This window comes from Paramisgurnus dabryanus, chromosome 9 (assembly GCF_030506205.2).
Source record: "Paramisgurnus dabryanus chromosome 9, PD_genome_1.1, whole genome shotgun sequence".
Classification (NCBI taxonomy): Eukaryota; Metazoa; Chordata; class Actinopteri; order Cypriniformes; family Cobitidae; genus Paramisgurnus; species Paramisgurnus dabryanus.
In genome coordinates, this window is record NC_133345.1 from 36676602 (window position 1) to 36697010 (window position 20409).

Below are 20409 nucleotides of genomic sequence, written 5' to 3' on the forward strand. Positions count from 1 at the left end.
AAACATGCTGACAGTGCTATAAGACACATTCTCCCATTTATTGACTCTTTACATTACATAGAGATGATGTATGAATATTCCACAAACCACCATACTGACTCAAAATGATTGAGAGCTTTTTGTGAAGTGCTAAGAATTAATTTGCATTGGAAATAAATAAATGGCAGTTATGGTTTGGCCTTAATCCCCAGTGAAATGCCGCTTCTGCAGTCTGTGGTGTAACTAGCTGGCAGATTGTTTTGGACTGCTCTTTTTCAGCGCATTGCAGGGTGACAGGCTTCATTCAGAGTCTTAAATCAAATGTTCCTTGTGGAAAACTTACCTGGACTGCTAGCCAAACCCATCAGATTTATGTGCTCTTAATTCATCTTGGCTTACAGAGCGGGTGTCCACCAGTAGCTAATCTAAAGAAATGTCGGGAGAAAGAGGAAAAAGTGAGGGTAGAAGAAATAAGATGCACATTTTAGGGGTCTCCACGAACTGCAAACATTTTACAGTTTACGGTTTACAGCTAATATCATCGTAAAGAGTCATTCTGTAAAAAAGAGTTGGAGGACATTTTACCCTATATTTAATTTTTATGATGTTTAGTCTGAGGTATATTTTAGCCAAACATCTTTTAGATATTAGATGACATGTAGTTCCAGACGCTACATGGAAAAGTGGATGATTTTTATTGGCTGCTTATTGAAATATCTGAAGTCTCATGATTGTTGAGAACTCAATTCTGAAGAGGGATAGACCAGCAGGACACAGGTAATAGTGCTGGGCATTACAGCACTGATGGTCTTTTATGGATTGACCATTAGCAGTAGAGTGAAACACATTAGATCCCTTTTAGGACCATATCATAGCCTTGCCAGGCAAAACCTATAACGCAACCAGAGAACAAACATGTTTCTCCCACTGAACTGAATGATGCTGCATGTGAGTGAAGTGTGCGCATAAAAAACAGATGCACAAACAATGTTTACTATATATTTGAAAACAAACTGATTGATATCATTGCCACAGGCTCTGTCTTTATGGCTCCAGTTGACCTTGTAAATTAATAAATGCTCTGCAGGTTGTAGCAGCATGCAAGCAGGAAAACAGAGGGGTCCAAAAGTCTGATCTCACAAGATACTGTCTTTTATTTTTTGTATCTAACACTTATAAAACATACAGATTATATATATAATTTCAGCACTTTGCAAACCTAATGCATGTTTTTAACATAAACATTTTAACTTACTGTGAAATCTTTTATATAAAGGTCAAAGTAGGTATGCTCTAGACTTTTAAACATTTTCAGGGTTTGTGTACAAATATAAAACATTACAGATTAATATTTAAAATGTGACATTTACTTTTTTGTTTATGGAGTCTGGAATTACAAATATTTTCAAATAATGCATGTATACGCCTGCTAACATTTCTCTACATATTTTGCTATATCCTTTCAATTATGTTTGTTCATATTCATGTTTGTTCAGCCCCATGGACCATAACGTTTTTTGAGCTTCGTGAGTCCATCCCATTTCAATTTTTTGTTGTATTCGGTGAAAACTGAGGTGGTACCCTACTTAAAAATCCAGCTAAAACCAGCATAAGCTGGTGAGCTGGTTTTAGCTGGTCTTCCAGCTTGGTTTTAGCTGGTATTGCTGTCTAGCAGTTGGTCTAGCTGTCTTTTGGTCACTTTTTAGGCTGGCTAGCTGGACTTCACTGGTCAGGCTGGAAGACCTGCTAACCCATCAGCATGACCAGTTTTGCCAGGCTGAGAGGACCAGCTTAGACCAGCTACTGCTACCTTAAACCAGCTAAAACCAGCTACCAGCATATGGTCTTTGCTGGATTTTTCAGCAGGGTGTGCACTCACAAAACCTTATGATCCATGTTATCACAGCATAATTTGAGAGAGTTGATTTAATGGTGAATGTCAAAAATTGTCACAAAATGTCTCTTTAGATATAAATTTCATTTTATTTTACGTCACGTTTCTTTATATTTTACTCAAAACGTTCGTTTTTGTCCAAACAAATTAGCCTCAATATTCAAGTAATCAAAATTAACAAATCAACAAAAAGATGAGTGATATTTATAAGTAGTTTTTTTTTTTTTAAAGACGAACGATTTTGTCGCTTTAAATTAAATGCAATTTTCAAGCGGGCATTCGCTGATCACCTGTCCTATTCCGCGCATGCGCAGACGAGAGAATCGTGGAAGCGGGTATGCCCTCAGATTCTCGTAACCTCCATCCTAGACACCGACCAAACGATCACCAAAAACCCAGAGAAAATGGGGAAATAAATAAGGATGCTCGCACCCCGCACGGTAGGCTGCTGTTTGTTCCGGTCATCTTGTCAATCAGGATGAAAAATTCATGTTTTGTCATGTGATAATAGCGGCAGGTTTGGATAAAGATGATGTGCTTGTCGTCTGTGATAGTAGCGAGATACTTCAGGTCTGCTGAAGGAGAGATGCTTTCGGCTTGTAGTTGCTGTTTTACTGCATGCGGTTGTAGTAGTGAGGAAAAGGAGAATCCTCCGACAGTGTTTGATGATAGGCGAACGCGTTATGGCGAGGGAACCTTCATCCTTTTGATTTGCGGCTTTACCACACCATTTGCGATTTTATTTCCGTTTTGAATTGATGTTAAATTAGGATAGTAATATCACCGCATGTCGTGACTCTCATATTTATCATCTACAACCGAGAGGTAGATATCAAATTACCAGCCAGCATAGTACACGGTGTCTGCGCGAGTGATCCATTCAAACTAGAACAAAATGTATGACAAGCCTTTACATAGTGTGTATCAGCTATTTTTGACAACTACTGTTGCACTTTACGCTATAAAACGGTGTGTATTCCACATGCAATAGTTGAGGTTTTATGCGGAAGGATTTGTATAGACCGACATCATTCCATTATGAAAACCCACATGAAACACTTTAGTATTCTAAAGTAGGCTATTACTTTATTAAGCTGTGTTAAATTTCGTAGATACTATATTAATTTTGAACCGTACCATAGTAAATATTAGAGTCAATTCATTATAGTACAGAATATTGTAGTATACATCAACAAAGTAATTCAAATCGTAATGGTAAAAATGGTTACGTCACTTTTACTATAATAGAACAATGTTTAATTTAAGGGTGATAATAAGGGTATGATAATACAGGTCCAATATTGGATTTGGTTGATTAGTAACCTAAAAGAGAGAACTTGTTACTGTCGCAATAAGCCTTCAATGCAGAAATATAATATTGAGTATTGTGACAGCGTTAATGTGAATATTTAAGAGTGTAGATCATGTTTCATGTGCGGCGCGTGACATGAGCTCTGATGGGGTCGAAATGTTGAGGGCGTGCGTTCAACTGAGACGTTTTATTTGCGAATAAATAAACGCGGAAACCCCACAGATTTTAGTGTCACATCATAAATGTCACGCATAGAGTTACTGCTGTGTATTGTATTTCACGCTTAAAGGAAGGCATTGATGCACGAGGCTTGCGTGGGGAGCTGTCCAGTGCTGAAGACGCTCTCAGAGGGGGAATGCAGTCGTATGTGGTTCCTAAAAATGGTCAAGATTACATATTACAGATTTTAAGACTTTCGGTTTATATGTAGACCACATCAGTTTTGTGTGTATAATTGGAAAAATGCTTAAAATGTTCACTAAGTTCAAATTGAACAACTCAACCATAACTGGTTTGTTAATGTGACACTGCTTTGAAACAGTCTGTGTTGTATAAGTAGCTTAGTGACTATATTGTATGTGGTGGTCTGATGTACAGTATAACAGGTGTAGTCAAACTTGTTATTGTAATAAATTCAATATTAATGTGTGTGCATGTACTGTATGAATGTGTTTATGCAAAGTAAAGTTTTTAGGAGCTGTGTCTGATCACCATTGCATTTTGCACTTCACTTACTGTGTGCCAGTTTCCTATTACTTGTTGTGAACTTGTTGAGAACTTAATTTTCAAGCTTGACCTTCTATTTCTTTTAAATTATGTTAATTCCCAACCTTAATTTTCCAGCACCTCGTCTTCCGTCTTCAATTTTATTTCTTTGTTTCTGTTGAACGTGACATGAGGTCAAAGGTTTAAAGGAAAACACCACTGTTTTTCAATTATTTACTATATTGTTACCTCAATTTAGGTGACTTCATACATACCTATGTGTTTTCAATGTGTGCACTTAATCTCTGTACAACGCTTCTTGAATGTGTTAGCATGTAGCCTAGCCCCATTCATTCCTATGGCTCCAAACAAAAGTTTTATTTTGTGCCGCCATACTTACTTGTGTAACTACTCATGTAACAGTCTTTAAATAGGGAAAACATGGACGTGTAAGTTGGCTTCTAAATTCATCCCTGTTTGGAGCCATAGAAATGAATGGGGCTAGGCTAAATGCTAACACATTCACAAAGCGCTGTACAAAGATTAAAAGTGCACACACTGAAAAAAGTTTGGTATGTATCAATTTTATGAGACCAGCGTTAATGGCTTTAATGTAGATAGATAGTGTAATATCTCGCCTTTATGTTTGTTTACATTCTGTTTGTCTTTCTTCTAGGGCACTAGATGTAGATGTGAGGGGTAAGTACAACCGATGTGAGAAGAACTCCAGGGGGCTCCACCCTCCCCAGCACCGTCCTACACCTTCAGAGCCCCTATCCCTACAGCCAACATGTTCTCCTCTAATTTTCTAAGTGGGGGCAATCCCCTAAGTGCAATGTCCTCTGCTGTGAACAAGTTCAGTCTTTTTGGGGATGAGACAAGTGTGGAAAAGCAACAGCCCCCAGGACCTACAAAGCAGAAGGATTCTCAACAGCAGGGAAACAGCCAACCAAGTGGACAACAGCCACAGGGTGTGGGCAGGGGCAGCCAAGGAGCTGGACGTGGTGCATCTCAACCCCAAGCAACTGGACGCGGAGGACCTGTACAGCAGGGAGCTGGTAGAGGAGGTCTACCGCAACAAGGAGCTGGCAGGGGAGGGCTGCAACAAGGAGCAGGTGGGAGTGGATCTCCTAAGCAGGTTGTAGGCAAAGTTGGATCTCCGCAACAAGGCCCAAGAAAACCTGGGTCTCCATCAACAGAGGCACGTAAAGCGGAGCCCCAGGGGAAAGGTAGACCTGACCCAGGAGTGAAATCCCTGTGTCCTGTTTGTAAAAACACAGAACTCAATATGAAGTCCAAGGATTCGCCCAATCACAACACCTGCACACAGTGTAAATTAGTGGTCTGCAATATGTGTGGGTTCAGTCCTCCGGATGCAACTGTGAGTAAAAATATACACTATACACTTATACACTAATAGAGAGTATTGGCATTCTCTATGAAACAGTGATTTTAAATGAGCAACTTTTAAAGCCCTTCATTTTAATATTTACTCATGTGGGCAGGGTCGTGTTTGACTTAGGCTCCAAAAATTATCACCTGCCAAGTGCAAAATTATATCAAAAACTGTTTTAGCAAAAAAAAAAACTATTTTACTAATTTCCTGGCAGTTTTACAAAAAGCTGCAACATGATACATGCTTCAAATGAAATTCTGAAAATTATAGTCTGTCCTACTGATGTAAGTGACATGAGGGAATTAATATTCCTCTCAATAAGCCACTAAAAACAAAAACATGAGGATCCAAATTCCCGATCCATTTACATTAGTCTCATGCATCCCAATGAGATCTGTTGACTTTTATTTTCCTTAAGTTTAAAACTAACAGTTATATTATAAAGATTTTGTGTCCTTTATGTACGCAGGCTAAGGAGTGGCTTTGCCTGAATTGCCAGATGCAGAGAGCTCTGGGAGGGGCAGAGAGTAGTGGATCCATCCAAAAAGCCCAGCCACAGCCCAAAAGCTCTGTACCTTTACAGAACCCTGGAATGCACAATGTTTCCCCCTTAAAGAAAGATAATCCAGATACTAAGCAGGTGCCTCCATCTACCAGCCAGCCAAACAAACCAACAGAGGGTCAAAAAGCTTCAAGCCAGCCCAGCCCCAGTACAAGAAATACCAACACAGCTGGTCATCCATCACCACAGACAGCTCAACAAAAACCTCTCCCGCAACAGACAGTAAAAGTTAGTACTACTCCAGCCAAAAATGAACCACCATCACATACTGAACCCCCTAAAGAAGAGTCTGGATTCTTTGGTTTTGGTTTCGGTGGTGCTCGATCCCGCTCACCATCTCCGCAACCTGGTGTCTCCTCTGTTTCTGGAAAAGTTCTAGGGTTCGGTTCTTCGTTCCTAAGCTCAGCCTCCAATTTGATTTCGGCTGCCCAGGATGAGCCCTCCACAACACCACCAACTTCTCGGAAGGGTTCTGCTGTTTCCCAAACCTCTGCCAAGACCACCACACCTCCTCCACCCAAAAAAGAGTCAGGGACCTCTGAGGGCTCCCCCGATCTTCATCGACCTCAAACACAGCAAGATAATCCACAACAGAAATCCCAGGATACAGGGCAAGCTAAAACAACCGCAGTCCAGAAAAAGGATGGATCTTCATCTGCTCAGGCTACTAACCCTGAACAAAGCTCCAAAGTTCTTCCCAAAGCTTGTCCGCTCTGCAAGGCGACCCTGAAAAAAGATCCACCCAACTATAGTTCCTGCACTGAATGCAAGGCCACTGTGTGTAATCAATGTGGATTCAATCCTGTGCCTCATCAAACAGAGGTAAGAAACCGATGAATGCATTTTCTTGCACATTATGGGTTGTGCAATGAACTGTGGGCAGAAAATGTCAAGAGCAATTTCAAAGGACATGTTCCTGGTGATTTCAGTAATTTCTTTTTAAAAGATGGATGTATTTCCAGTATCTCTTTGTTTTGCTTTGCAGCAGAGTTTGGAAGGCAGGCTTTAAATGTGTGTAAGAGACAAAATGTGCCCCGATTTTCAATTACCTCAAGACTGCTCCCTGCCTTAACAAAAAAAAGTGCTTGACTTTGGGGGCTGGGACGATTAATCGCGATTCATACTAATAATGCCTGTCGGATATCGATTCTGAATCACAAAGGCGATGTTTTGCTTAGGTCTTTCCTGTATTATGGCTCTTTGATATTTATAGGAGGTACTTATCAATCTAAAATCACTGAGTTTGTGTCATTTATAACATGCATTTGAAAAAAGCAACACTCGTCAAACCAAGTCATTATACATTTTAGACCAGCGATATAAATATTCTTATAGGCATTTTCTGGAGCTGCGTGGGATGTGCTCCTGGGATGTGGCTAGAAGGGATACAGCTACTGCCACATCTTGTGAAATCTCACCGGCTGAGAGCGGTTTTTCATCCTAATCCTAACGCCAAACCTAATCCTAAACCCAACATTTCACAGGATTTAGGCCGTAGCTGTATCCTATCAAGCCAGATCTGCTGTTTTTCATTCTAATCCTTCCGTCAAACCTAACCCTAATCCCAACATCTGAGATTTGGCCGTGGCTATATCCCCTCTATCCCCTCAGAACCAGGTAAATGGTACTTCTTCTGCAGCGCATATTGAGTTTATGCCCAGAGTGCCCTCATTTCACCGTAATTCATTGAAGCAAACTCAATTTATATTTGACCCAACCCATTGTGGCTGGGTTTATCCCTTTCTGACCCAAGGCTGGGGTGAAAATAACCCAGCATTTTTACAGTGTACTTTTCCACATTACATTTTGCTATGATTTAAAGGACATATTGACAAATATGAGCTCAATAGAACGGTCAGGTATTTGCTACAAACCATTAAGTAAGTTTAAATTTCACAAAACATTTTTTGAATGTCTTTATTAGTTGTACTGCAGTTTACCCTAATGGTGCTTAGTCTTAGTAGTTGTGAATTTGCTGTCATAACGTTTGTCCCCTAGAGAGTCCTTACCACCTCTGCTGTCATGATATAGAGGCCCTAAACATACTGGCCTGGCCTGTAAATGGCTATTTTATCTTAAGATGTGTTAAGCACATGGCACGATGTAATTAACTTGCAGCCTGGAGATTCCAAGGCCATTGCATCACAGGGTTTTCATGTGTGACGAAAGCTGATTGGCAGAGGATCAATGGTAGCCCTCTGAGATAGCATCTAAGACTCTTCCAGGAGAGTTCAAAATGATGAGGTGTAGATTACAGTGGCATCTGCTACTCTGTTGTGCTTATTGTCAAGTGAAGGTTGTTTACTAGTAGTAAAAATATTGTCTTGGGTATAAAGGTCAGCTAAATCTGTGGCTTGTTGTTTTCATTAAATATGTGGACCACATTTTTAGTCCATGCTGATCAGTGATTTGGTTTCCCAGATTTGCTTATGTCTAAGTAGAGTGCTGATGGTTTTCTCTAGAGACTAAACACTGTGAATTTAACTTAGAGACGCGTTTTGGTAGTGTTTGATAACCACATTTGAGTGATAATTGCAAATAAATGTGTATATGTATATACAGTATATTCTTTTTATGTATTTTATTCTATATACAGAATATAAGAATACAGTACTGTAGTATATGTGTACTGTCCTATAATATACACATAAAGAATATCGGCAGATATATTGACTTTGGCCTTTTTTACTCCCTTATATTTGTATTGGCATTGCCCCTCAAAAACCCACCAGGCTCTTTTAAACTCACTTAAACTGCACAAGGTCTACAAATCACAAGTCGTAGATTAATCATTAAGTCTACGACGTAGAGCATAGTCAATGTGTAATAGAAAAATAGCAACAGTTAATGATTCATGGTATGAAATGGATTTCTCAGTTTTGCAAAGTTGGCAAAGTGTTTCTAAAAGAAATAGACTGAATGAGTTAGTTAGATTAGAAAACTGAATTAGAGTTAATCATATTTTTTTCAAGTAATATCTGCTTAAAGGTGACATAGAATGATTGAACAGAGTATTTATCCTTGTTCTGTGATGTGACATGTAGACAATTTTTTTTTGTTTGGGTCTGTAATGCCTTAGAAGCTTCCTAAAAACCTCTCTCAGATAGCTCTATTAGGGTGGGGGATTTTAAACAAGTGGTTTTGCACCTATTTGGCTCCCCCTACTGGCTTAACTTGCAATCTCATTACTGATTGGCTGACTTTGCTGCCACTCAAAAAATGTAGCCAATTATTTTAAAGTGGAGGGACAGTGAGATGCCTGTAATGTTATAAACATCAGTTTTTCAGATTGGGCCGTTTTCTGGCTGACATTTCTAAAAGATGTTTAGCATGTCAAGCACTTTTTGTATGTTCGTGAATGCGGGTAGACTACCATTATTCAACAAAGACAAGGTAAAAATGGTTTTTCATTCTCTGTCCCCTTTAAAAGTCAGAGGTGACATGTGTAAGTGGATTTTAGTTAAATTATTTACATTTTAATTCTGTTCTGCTGCCCCAGCTAAATATGTGAAGAGGAAAACCATTGATAGATATTCCTAAAATATGTAACAACATTGCTCTGTGGTGCTATATATTTCATTTGATGATGAAGCTGACAAAGAAATTGGTTATGTTAAAATTACTTTATTCTTAGTTGTGCTGTTTCCACAGGCAAAAGAGTGGCTTTGCCTAAACTGCCAAACACAAAGAGCCCTGAAAGGAATGGAATCTTCAGGGCAGCCTATTAAGAAGTCCCTAACACAGGCCCCCAAATCTGAAAAGGTGCAATCTGCAGTTGATTCTGGAGCAAAACAGCATAGTAGTCCTGCCAGCCAACCAGCTTCTCAGAAAAAAGAAACGCATGAACAACAGACTACATCAGTAGCAGCAAAACAACATCCCACGCCAAAACCTCTTCAGCAGCAGTCAAAAAAGGGTATACCCACTCCTCCACTGTCTGAGCCACCATCAAAGGCCCAGGCTCATCAAGAACAGGCAGGATTTTTTGGCTTTGGTTTTGGTGGTGCTCGATCACGATCACCATCCCCTTCCCCACAGCCTGCTGTTTCTGCTGTGTCTGGAAAAGTTTTAGGATTTGGGTCCTCCTTCCTGAGTTCAGCATCAAATCTCATTTCATCCGCTGTTCAAGATGAATCTACAGCACAGTCAACTTCTCACCAGGGATTGTCAGTCTCCCAAAACACCCTTAAGACCACAACCACTCCCCCAACACCTCGTAAAGCATCCACAACATCCAAAGGTGCTTCTACGACAGTGTCTGAAGCAAAAGCTGATCAACCAACTGGTCAAAAAGAGAGCACAACAGAACTAACTGTTGACCAGAAGAACAAAGCACCATTATCTCAAGCTACAAAACCTGAACCTTCTCTCCAGAAAACAGACAAAGGGACAATGCCTTTGCCCAAATCTTGCCCACTTTGCAAAGTTGAGATTAAGAAGGACCCTGTCAACTACAACATATGCACAGAATGTAAGAACACTGTGTGCAACTTATGTGGATTCAACCCAACACCTCACCAAACAGAGGTAAAAATAATACTTATGGTAAATTACTAGATTAAGCTTTACTGTGTAAGAAAGGGTTTGCACATTTGAATGTATTGCCTTTTTCAGTATTTGCACATAAATAATCATTATTTTCTCACTGACTATATCCTCACCTTACCCTATTTGCTTATTTTTAGTTGAAAGAGTGGCTTTGTCTGAACTGTCAGACTCAGAGAGCTCTCAGAGGAATGGAACCACCAGGATCTCCAAAGATTGAGATGTCAGCACAGCCAAACAAAATCCCTGTTACTCAACCACTGGGTTCACCCTCAATGCAGAAGAAAGATGCTTCAGAATTGAAAAAGACAGACAAGAAGATTGACCCTTCTCAGAAATTACAGGAGCAACAAACCAAGGCACCAAATGGCTCCCTGCCAAAGCATAAAGCTCAGCAAAATACTGAAACCAAATCTGAAGCTCCTGGCAAGCCACCTAAGGAAGAGTCTGGATTCTTTGGTTTTGGTGGTGCTAGGTCAAGGTCTCCTTCTCCTCAGCCTGCTGTGTCTTCTGTTTCTGGAAAGGTTTTGGGCTTTGGATCCTCCTTCCTCAGTTCAGCATCTAGTTTAATATCATCCACTGTGCAGGAAGAAACTTCCAATGCCCCACCAACATCTCGCAAGGGATCTACAGTTTCCCAAACCTCAATGCTAACACCACCCACTTCTCGAAAAGGATCAGTAGCTTTGCAGGACTCTAAAACACCACCAACATCTCGCAAAGACAGCTCACAGCAAAACACACCACCACCTACACCCCAAAGGGGCTCTGCTGTTCCTCAGACCACAAATCCAGCATTCAAGACTTTGTCTACATCCAGAGACAAACACACTGGGGACATAACACAACCTACTGCACAGAAAGATGAGACAAAGATGAGCGAGTCACCTCAGTTAGCAAGTAAATCATCTGTGCAAGCAAAAATAGATCAATCATTACTGTCTACAAATGATAAAACCCTGCCACTTCCCAAAACGTGTCCACTTTGCAAGGCAATTATTATCTCTGATCCTCCAAACTTTAGCACCTGCACTGATTGCAAAAACACTGTGTGTAATCTTTGTGGATTTAACCCCATGCCTCATCAAAAAGAGGTAAGAGTTGATTACATAAGATTCATTCATTTCATTCGTTTTTTGCAATGTATGAAAAAAATGTTAGTTTTAGATTCAGTAAAAGGCATTTATGCTAATCTTGTGTTGTTCTGTATTGTTCATACAGGTAAAGGAATGGCTTTGTTTGAATTGTCAAATAAAGAGGGCCCCAGTACCTTCAACCCCAAACCCCCAGGTGCAGGCTAATATGGTCTCACAACAAAACAAAATATCTCCAATTCAACAAAAAGCAGGTAAAACTGAAAATACATCAACAACTGCCATGGAAAACACCACTGCAACTTCAACAGCACAGAAGCCTCAAATGGAAAAACACCCTCCACAGCAGGACACTTTAAATCTTAATAAACAATTGCCAAAAGATACCAGAACATCAGACAAAACTGAAGACACAACAAAATCAGAGCCTTCTAAAGAAGAATCAAGCTTCTTCGGCTTTGGTTTCGGTGGTTCTAGATCTCGATCACCTTCTCCTCAACCTGCTGTCCCTGAGAAGGTTCTAGGCTTTGGTTCTTTTTTCTTCAGTTCAGCATCTAGTCTCATATCCTCAGTAGTTCAGGACGAATCCTCCAAAACACCACCAACACCTCGTAAAGGATCAGCAGTTTCTCAGACATCTGTAAAGTCTACAACACCACCCTCATCTCGTAAAGGTTCATCGGTTTCACAGACCTCTCTCAAAAACACTGCTGTACTATCAACAGGCACGCTACAACCATCTACAGCACTTCAGGACTCTCCAAGTGTGCTGCAGGCTCCAGAAAGTAAACCACTTTCTCATAAACTAATGGAGGGCAAGCAATTTGTCCCAACTCAACCTATTAAACCACCAACTGCAGATACAAAGGTGGATACTTCACCGTCACAGCCAAGAGCAACTGCTAAGTCACCCAAATCTGTCCCTAAAGAATGCCCACTTTGCAAGGTAGAGCTCAAGAATGATCCTCCTAACTTTAACACCTGTACTGAATGCAAGGCTATTGTATGTAACCTCTGTGGGTTCAATCCTACTCCTCATAAGACTGAGGTAAGATAATTATGTTTGGTGTTTTCAGACTGCTTGGTTTACTTTTAACAGATAAAACTTTATTATTTATAGTACTCATTTTGAGTTTAGAGTTTGTTCTTTAAATTCAGTTGTCAACAGGGACATTATGAAAATCACTGTATCTAAGATTTGTCAAAAAATCTGATTTTTTGCAGGTAAAGGAATGGCTTTGCTTGACCTGTCAGATGCAACGAGCATCCACATCTTCTCATGTAGAGCCTCAAGAACAAGCAAAGAAAGTAGCACCAGTGCCCAAAAAGGAGGCACCTCCAGAGTCTTTACAAAAGAAAGAAAATCCAGATGATGCCACTAACACTGGTCAGAAAACTGCTTTAGGTAAAAAGGAACCCACCGACACTCGAACAAAACATCCCAGTCAGCAGATGATGTCTGGTAGGTTTCAAGAAAAAGAACCAGCACCACCACCAAAAGCTGATAATCGTCAAGAGGATTCTGGATTTTTTGGTTTTGGCTTTGGTGGGGCTCGATCCAGATCTCCTTCACCTCAGCCTGCAGTTTCTGCTGTGTCTGGGAAAGTTTTAGGCTTTGGCTCTTCCTTCCTTAGCACGGCCTCTAATCTAATATCATCAGCTGTTCAGGATGAACCTTCTACAACACCACCAACCTCCCGCAAAGGTTCATCGATTTCTGAAACCACATCTCCGGCAAGCTCACGTAAAGGCTCTTCAGTGTCAGTCAAAAGCAACGCAACACCACCTAGTTCTCGAAAGGGTTCTGAACCTACTAAAGATACTAAGCCATCAATTCCACAGAAAGAAGATGAAAAGAAACTAGAGAACAAGCCATTAATTCAGCAGACTAAGGAGTTATCAAATAATGTGAAAGATGATAAATTAGTGACACCAAAGGTTTCGTCTGAACCTCTCCTCAAATTATGTCCACTTTGCAAAGAAGACCTTAAAAAAGATCAATACAACAGCTGCACTGAATGCAAAAATACTGTATGTAACTTGTGTGGGTTCAACCCTACGCCACATGAAAGTAAGGTAGGAAAATATTATTGTGTTAAATTATTTATTTTAAAGTTTTTATTGTAGTTGCTTGTTTATTTGGTTTGTTAATAAAATGATTTAATGATAATATTGACAATTGAAAAAATAGTTTTTTGCTCATGAAAAAAAGTTTTATTTTAAGAGAAAAAGCTTGACATGTTTTTTTTTTCGTAAACAGGTCATGGCATGTGTTTCATTGAATTAAATTTACAGAGTTTGAGCTCAGCTAAAACATTGCAAATATATATAAACTGAATAGCATTTTACATATTATTTTGGTTGCTTAATTTTGTTTTGTTTACAAACTACAGGTAAAATGGCTTTGTTTGGCCTGTCAGATGCAGAAACCTCCAGAACCTACCCCTTTGCATCCTCAACCACCAACTAAGGATGTTGCACCGCCGGAAATGAATAATCTGTACACTTCACAGAAAAAGCCAGCATCTATTCAAAAGAAATCAGAAACAGAACAGGAAGACAACAAGCAAACTTTAACAAAAACTGAACAACCAACTGAAAAAGAAATGAGACAACCTCATCAGGTTGCAATTTCAGAATCTCAAAAAACAGAGCCCCAAAACAAATCTGCTATTTTCGGGTTTGGTTTTGGTGGAGCTAGATCTCGATCACCATCTCCTGCTGGCTCTGCTGTTTCAGGGAAGGTTCTAGGATTTGGCTCCTCCTTTATAAACTCAGCATCTAATCTAATTTCATCAGCTGTTCAAGATGAATCCTCTACAACACCATCTGGTTCTCGCAAGGCTTCGGTGGTGTCTCAAATGTCCGATAAAACACCACCAACTTCTCGAAAAGGTTCTGCAGTTTCACAGACATCTGTCAAAACATCTTATCCTACCTCACACAATGTTTCAGAGGCTGCACTGAACACTAAAGGCATTCAATATACAAATGAGACAAAACCTGAATTTGAATTTGCAGAGAAAAAAGAAGAAACGACTGCTGAAAGACAAGTCAAAGGAAGTACAACAGATCATATTAAAAATTTGGATGCCAAAGAAGAACAAAGCAAGCAAGATGGAGCTGCTCATGTTTCATCTGAATCCCATGAAGAGTCTGGCTTTTTTGGATTTGGTACATCTCAGTCTCCCTTACATCTTCCTACTGCGTCCGGTGTTTCTGGCAAAGTTTTAGGATTCGGGTCTTCGATTTTTAGCTCAGCAAGTAATCTCATCTCAACAGCTCCGGGCGAAACTACTACAACACCACCTACTTCTCGCAAGGGTTCAGTATCCTCTCAGTTATCTTCTAAGTCTTCTCCACCACCTTCTCGTAAAGGCTCATCAGTTTCTCAGACTTCAGACAAGATCACTACCCCACCTTCCTCACGGAAAGGATCTGTAATTTCTCAGACATCCATCAAGACAAACACACCTCTTACTTCTCGAAAGGAATCCAAATCTGTTGAGGTCTCTCCTAAAACACACTTTTCAGATGACAAAATAGAACATCCTGTAAATATACAAGAACAGATGAAAACAGAGGGAAAAAAATCTGAAGTCAGTCAGACTCAACCAACCACTCCATTAGTTATAAAAGATACGCCACCTAGAGAAACAAAGACAGAGTCTACAAAATCCCTTCCCGAAACCTGTCCACTCTGTATGGTCGATTTGAAGAAGGACCCTCCCAATTATGATACTTGTACTGAGTGCAAAAATACTGTGTGTAATCTATGTGGCTTTAACCCCATGCCCAATCAGGCAGAGGTAAGCAACCTTTTTTGCTTGTTAGTTTAAAAAGTATTTTATAAACATGACGCACTACTGTTTAGATGTTTAAAATGTTTCTGTGTCGTACTTCATTTTAAACATTAAAGTTATTGTAAAATAATTTTACAGGAAGTTTTTGTAAATTAAGTTATTTGTATTTGTCACAATGTTTAGTTTATTCATTTTGTTTTAAGTGTATTTTCTCTTGCACATTTGTAAACATTTAAGCTTAAACCTTTTGATTAGCTATAACGTTAAATAAAATTGATAGATTTTGCTTTATATTTCTGAAGTGCATATTTGTTTTGATAATTATTCAACATTTGTCCCTAATCTAAAAATTATTATTTTAATGATCTTCCAGAAAAAGCAGTGGCTGTGTTTGAACTGCCAGGTGCAAAGAGCTCAGGTTGAAGCTAACAAAGTACCTCTCCCAGCAACACAGCAGAAAAAGCCACTTGGCTCAACAGTCACAGAAAAGGATCAGAAACTCTCTGCAGGTGTGACACCAGGGTCTAAAAAGCCAAGTGCAGTTCCACCAACACAGAAGTCCCCCCAGCAGCAGGATAATATTGTATCTGCAAAATCTACACCACCGAAGACTGGGTCCACAAAAGAAGAGGCTGGCTTTTTTGGTTTTGGACGTTCTAGGTCACCATCCCCCCAACCTGTTGTTTCCAATGTTTCCGGAAAGGTCCTAGGCTTTGGTTCGTCTCTACTGAGTTCTGCAACCAATCTTATCTCCACTGCTGTGCTAGATGAATCCTCCACAACACAACTAGCCACTCAGGAGATGTCAACAGCTTCTCAAACTTCTGTGAAGACTACATTAGCACCATCTACTTCTGAGAAAGGATCTGCTGATTTGCCACCTATACATGGTGCGAATTCTGAGAAACAAAAAGAAAAGAAGCCAGAGATGATGATAGTTCAGGGAAACGTTTTACCAAAAGAGGTTGAACAGAAATCAGAGCCTCCAAAAACCTGTCCACTTTGTAAGGCGGACATATTTAAAAATCCTCCAAATTACAACACCTGCACCTCTTGCAAGAGCACTGTCTGCAATCTTTGTGGATTCAACCCAATGCCACATCAAACTGAGGTAAGAAAATGTTCTGTATCTTTCTATAACTGTGCACTGTATCATGCTTTTTGGTTATCTTAACATGAAAACAAAATTTAAAAAATTCAGTCTAAGTCTTTTTGCAATACTTTTTAAAAAGGTAATCCTTTTTTGGTTGTTAGTAAACCTCTATGAAAACCTTTACATTCTGAAAATACAGCTGGTTTTTATTTGTCTGGATATTGTATAGTTAACCATTTTCATCATCCTGCAGGCAAGTGAATGGTTATGTTTGAACTGCCAGATGCAAAGAGCTCCAGAACCTCCCCACTTGCAGGCTGGGCCCCAGGCAACCAAAATATCTACACCTGCATTACCACAAAAACAAGCCCCTCCAATTCCTTCACAGGGTAAGCCAGGTGTTCTAACAGAGAACCAGAATCTGGCTGCCTCTGGGAAACAAGAAGGCAAGTCCAATCTGTCAGATTCCAAGCAACCTTTAATTGCTTCTAACAAATTAGAGACCCAAATGTATAAAACAGATGCCAAATCTGATCAGCCATCTAATCCTTCTAAAGAGGATTCTAGTCGTTCAAGGTCACCATCTCCCCAGCCAGCTGTGTCTGCTGTTTCTGAGAAGGTTCTAGGTTTTGGTTCCTCCTTCCTCAGCTCTGCTCAGAGTCTAATATCCTCAGCTGTCCAGGATGAAACTTCGAAAACTCCACCAACATCTCGCAAGGGATCTACTTGCTCCCAGACATTGAATAAGATCATGCCAACACCACCAACCTCTCGAAAAGGATCAGTAACTACTCAGGACTTGAAACAAGAATCAAAGATGGCCTCGACAACAAACACAGTTACAAACCTAATCTCAGCTGAGAAAACTTCAGATCCTCAAACAGTTAAACCAGCACAAGCACCAATGAATGAGGAACCTTTGAAAAATTGCCCACTGTGTAAAGAGAACCTTAAGGAGAATCCACAAAACTATAGCTCTTGCACTTCTTGCAAAAGCACATTTTGTAATTTGTGTGGATTTAATCCCAATCCACATCAAACTGAGGTGAGTCAAAAAGTTTTAATTTATATATACAAATCTCAAGTTTGGCAATCTGATATGGTTCACTGTATAATGTGTCATTGAAAATACAGTGTGCTTTTAAAAGGTTTGTTGCAGATTCCACCTTTTTATGCTTATTTTAAACAAATGTTTCACTCTCTTATGATCTATAGGTGAAGGAGTGGCTATGTTTGACTTGCCAGATTCAGAAAATGCCAGAGCCTCCCCCAGGAAATCCTCAAACACAGTCTGACAAAATACCTCCACCAGCATCTCCATATAAGAAAGATTCTCAGTTTCCACCTTCTCCAGAGAAGAGTGCAAATGTTCTTGCTGAGAAGGATAAGAAACCTCCGGTGTCGACCAAAAAACCCACAGGTGATGCTTCTCCTTCCAAATCTGCTCCACCACCTAAAGGTGTACAAACCAAAGAAGAGTCAAGTTTCTTTGGCTTTGGTTTTGGTGGTGCTCGATCTCGGTCTCCTTCTCCACAACCTGCTGTCTCTGAGAAAGTTTTAGGTTTTGGGTCCTCCTTCCTCAGCTCAGCATCTAACCTGATTTCCTCGGCTGTTCAAGATGAGTCATCCATCAAAACTCCAGAAACATCTAGAAAGGGATCTACGGTTTCCCAGACTTCAGAGAAGAACGTGTTAACACCACCTACTTCTAGAAAAGTTTCATTACCCCCCCAGGACGATAAACAAAAAGCTCCTGCAGGAGAATCAAAGCCACTTGCAAAACCACCTCAAGAACAAAACAGGCCAGTGGATAAAACCATAGATCCTCAGTTGACCAAACCTCCACATGCTTCATATGAGAATCCAAAAGCCTGTCCACTCTGCAAAGAAGTCCTCAAGAATGACCCAAAGAACTACAACTCCTGCACTTCCTGCAAAATAATTGTTTGCAATCTATGTGGATTCAATCCACTTAAATCTGAGGTAAATCAGTGTGTTTTATGTATATATTTACATTCAAAATATTATTTTCTTAAGTTTCGAAATTAACAAGATGGTTGTGTTTATATTTTTAAGGATGATATACGGGTAGAAGAGTGGCTATGTTTGACCTGCCAAATGCAGAAAGTGTCAGAGCTTCCACCTGCTCAGCATCCTCCACAATCTAACAAGCACCCTCCAGCATCTCCACAAAAGAAAGAAATTCCAATTCCACCTTCTGAAAAGAAGCAGAGTGTTCATACAGAGCAGGACAAGAAACCTCCATCAGAGAGCAAAACACCCATGCTTACTCAAACAACGCCAAATGCTCAGTCTAAAAGTGATGTGTCTCCTTCTAAATCTGCTGCACCACCTAAGGGTGAACAGATTAAGGAAGAGTCAGGTTTCTTTGGCTTTGGTTTTGGTGGGGCTCGATCTCGGTCTCCTTCCCCTCAATCTACTGTATCTGGAAAAGTTTTAGGGTTTGGGTCCTCCTTCCTCAGCTCAGCATCTAATCTGATCTCCTCAGGTGTTCATGATGATTCATCCAGCAAAACACCACCAAGTTCTCGTAAGGGACCTACTGTCTCCCAGAGTTCTGTTAAGACAACCCCAACACCACCTACTTCAAGAAAAGGTTCAGAAGCTTTACAAGCCTCACAAAAAATTACACATACAGAAGAGGCCAAGCGTACTGCTGCACAGAAACCAGATGAAAAGAAAATGCAGGAAATCACAGATGAAACAAAATCACAAGATGAAATGCCCAAGGTACCAGTCGCTGATGTGAAAAGCATCAAATCAGTCCCAGAGCCATTGAAAGCCTGTCCTATCTGCAAGGTGGACTTAAAGAGGGAACCACAAAATTACAATACTTGCTCTGATTGCAAGAATACTGTCTGCAATAGTTGTGGATTTAATCCCATGCCACATCAAACAGAGGTAAGGAGGCCTTTTTCATTTCAGTCAATTGTATCTGTGTAGATTGCACACTAATTTGTTCTAAACGTGCTTTTCTACAATCTAATATTTTCACATTTTAAGTTAATAATAATTTTAATTTCCAATTATGATTCCAATTGTGCAGGTCAAGGAATGGCTATGTTTAAACTGCCAGATGAAGAGAGCTCCAGGATCTACTTCTGCCAAACCAGAGCCATTAGTTAACAAAGAACCTCCACCAACAATTCAGCAAAACAAGGAGGCTCCCATGCCTACTCCGCTTCCTGTTTCTCCCCAAGAGAAACTGAATGTCATAGAGAAAGACAAGACAATAGCTGCTGGAGATAATCCAGGACAAAAATCTTCTCAACATACCACTACAGTTACAACAAAACCCTCTGAAATGGCACAACGTGATGCATCTCCTACAATATCTGATGTACCAACGAAACGTAAACCTTCCAATGAAGAATCAGGTTTGTTTAGTCTTGGTTTTGGTAGCGCTCGATCTGGGTCACCTCAGCCTTCTGTGACTGCTGTTTCAGGGAAGGTTTTTGGCTTTGGATCCTCCATCTTGAACTCTGCATCCAGTCTAATCTCCTCGGCTGTTCAAGATGAGTCCTCAACAACTCCTCCAAGGTCCCGTAGAGCTTCCACAATTTCTGAAACTTCTGTCAAGACTACAACACCACCAGCTTCTCGTAGGGACTCTATAGTTTCCCAAACTTCAGTTAAGACCACACCAACACCACCAGCCTCTCGCAAAGGATCTTTTGCCCACCAGACCTCTCCAAAACTTCCACCTACTGATGACTCAAAAATATCTGTAACAGACAAACCAAAGGAGGACAAACTAGCTGAAAAGAAAATGCAACAGGCTACATCAATATCAGAAGCTTTGACAGCTCCTAAAGCACCAACCAAAGCATGTCCTCTTTGCAAAGTGGATCTTAATGTGGGTTCACAAGACATTAGCAACTACAGTACCTGCACTGAGTGCAAGAACGTGGTCTGTAATCTTTGTGGATTCAACCCAACACCCCATCAAAAAGAGGTAAACAAATTGAATATTTTTATAGCATTTTTCCAAACAATATATCTTTA

The 20409-nt window shown here is 40.1% G+C and overlaps 1 protein-coding gene across 5 annotated transcripts in view; it reads left to right on the forward strand.

The window, feature by feature from the left end:
- pclob (piccolo presynaptic cytomatrix protein b) overlaps nucleotides 1-20409 on the forward strand; it is a 93936-nt gene that overhangs the window by 4852 nt on the left and 68675 nt on the right. For 4 of the 5 annotated variants that reach the window (XM_065283535.1, XM_065283538.1, XM_065283539.1 and 1 more), the window contains exons 1-13: nucleotides 2202-2313; nucleotides 4567-5271; nucleotides 5756-6670; nucleotides 9500-10375; nucleotides 10534-11487; nucleotides 11615-12535; nucleotides 12712-13563; nucleotides 13881-15296; nucleotides 15664-16401; nucleotides 16637-17428; nucleotides 17599-18366; nucleotides 18460-19305; nucleotides 19451-20359. In XM_065283535.1, the coding sequence (XP_065139607.1) occupies nucleotides 4681-5271; nucleotides 5756-6670; nucleotides 9500-10375; nucleotides 10534-11487; nucleotides 11615-12535; nucleotides 12712-13563; nucleotides 13881-15296; nucleotides 15664-16401; nucleotides 16637-17428; nucleotides 17599-18366; nucleotides 18460-19305; nucleotides 19451-20359 (10578 nt within the window). In that variant the 5' untranslated portion in view covers nucleotides 2202-2313; nucleotides 4567-4680. Of the gene's footprint in view, nucleotides 1-2201; nucleotides 2314-4566; nucleotides 5272-5755; nucleotides 6671-9499; nucleotides 10376-10533; nucleotides 11488-11614; nucleotides 12536-12711; nucleotides 13564-13880; nucleotides 15297-15663; nucleotides 16402-16636; nucleotides 17429-17598; nucleotides 18367-18459; nucleotides 19306-19450; nucleotides 20360-20409 lie in introns of those variants that run through there. The other variant, XM_065283537.1, reaches the window with a different exon arrangement.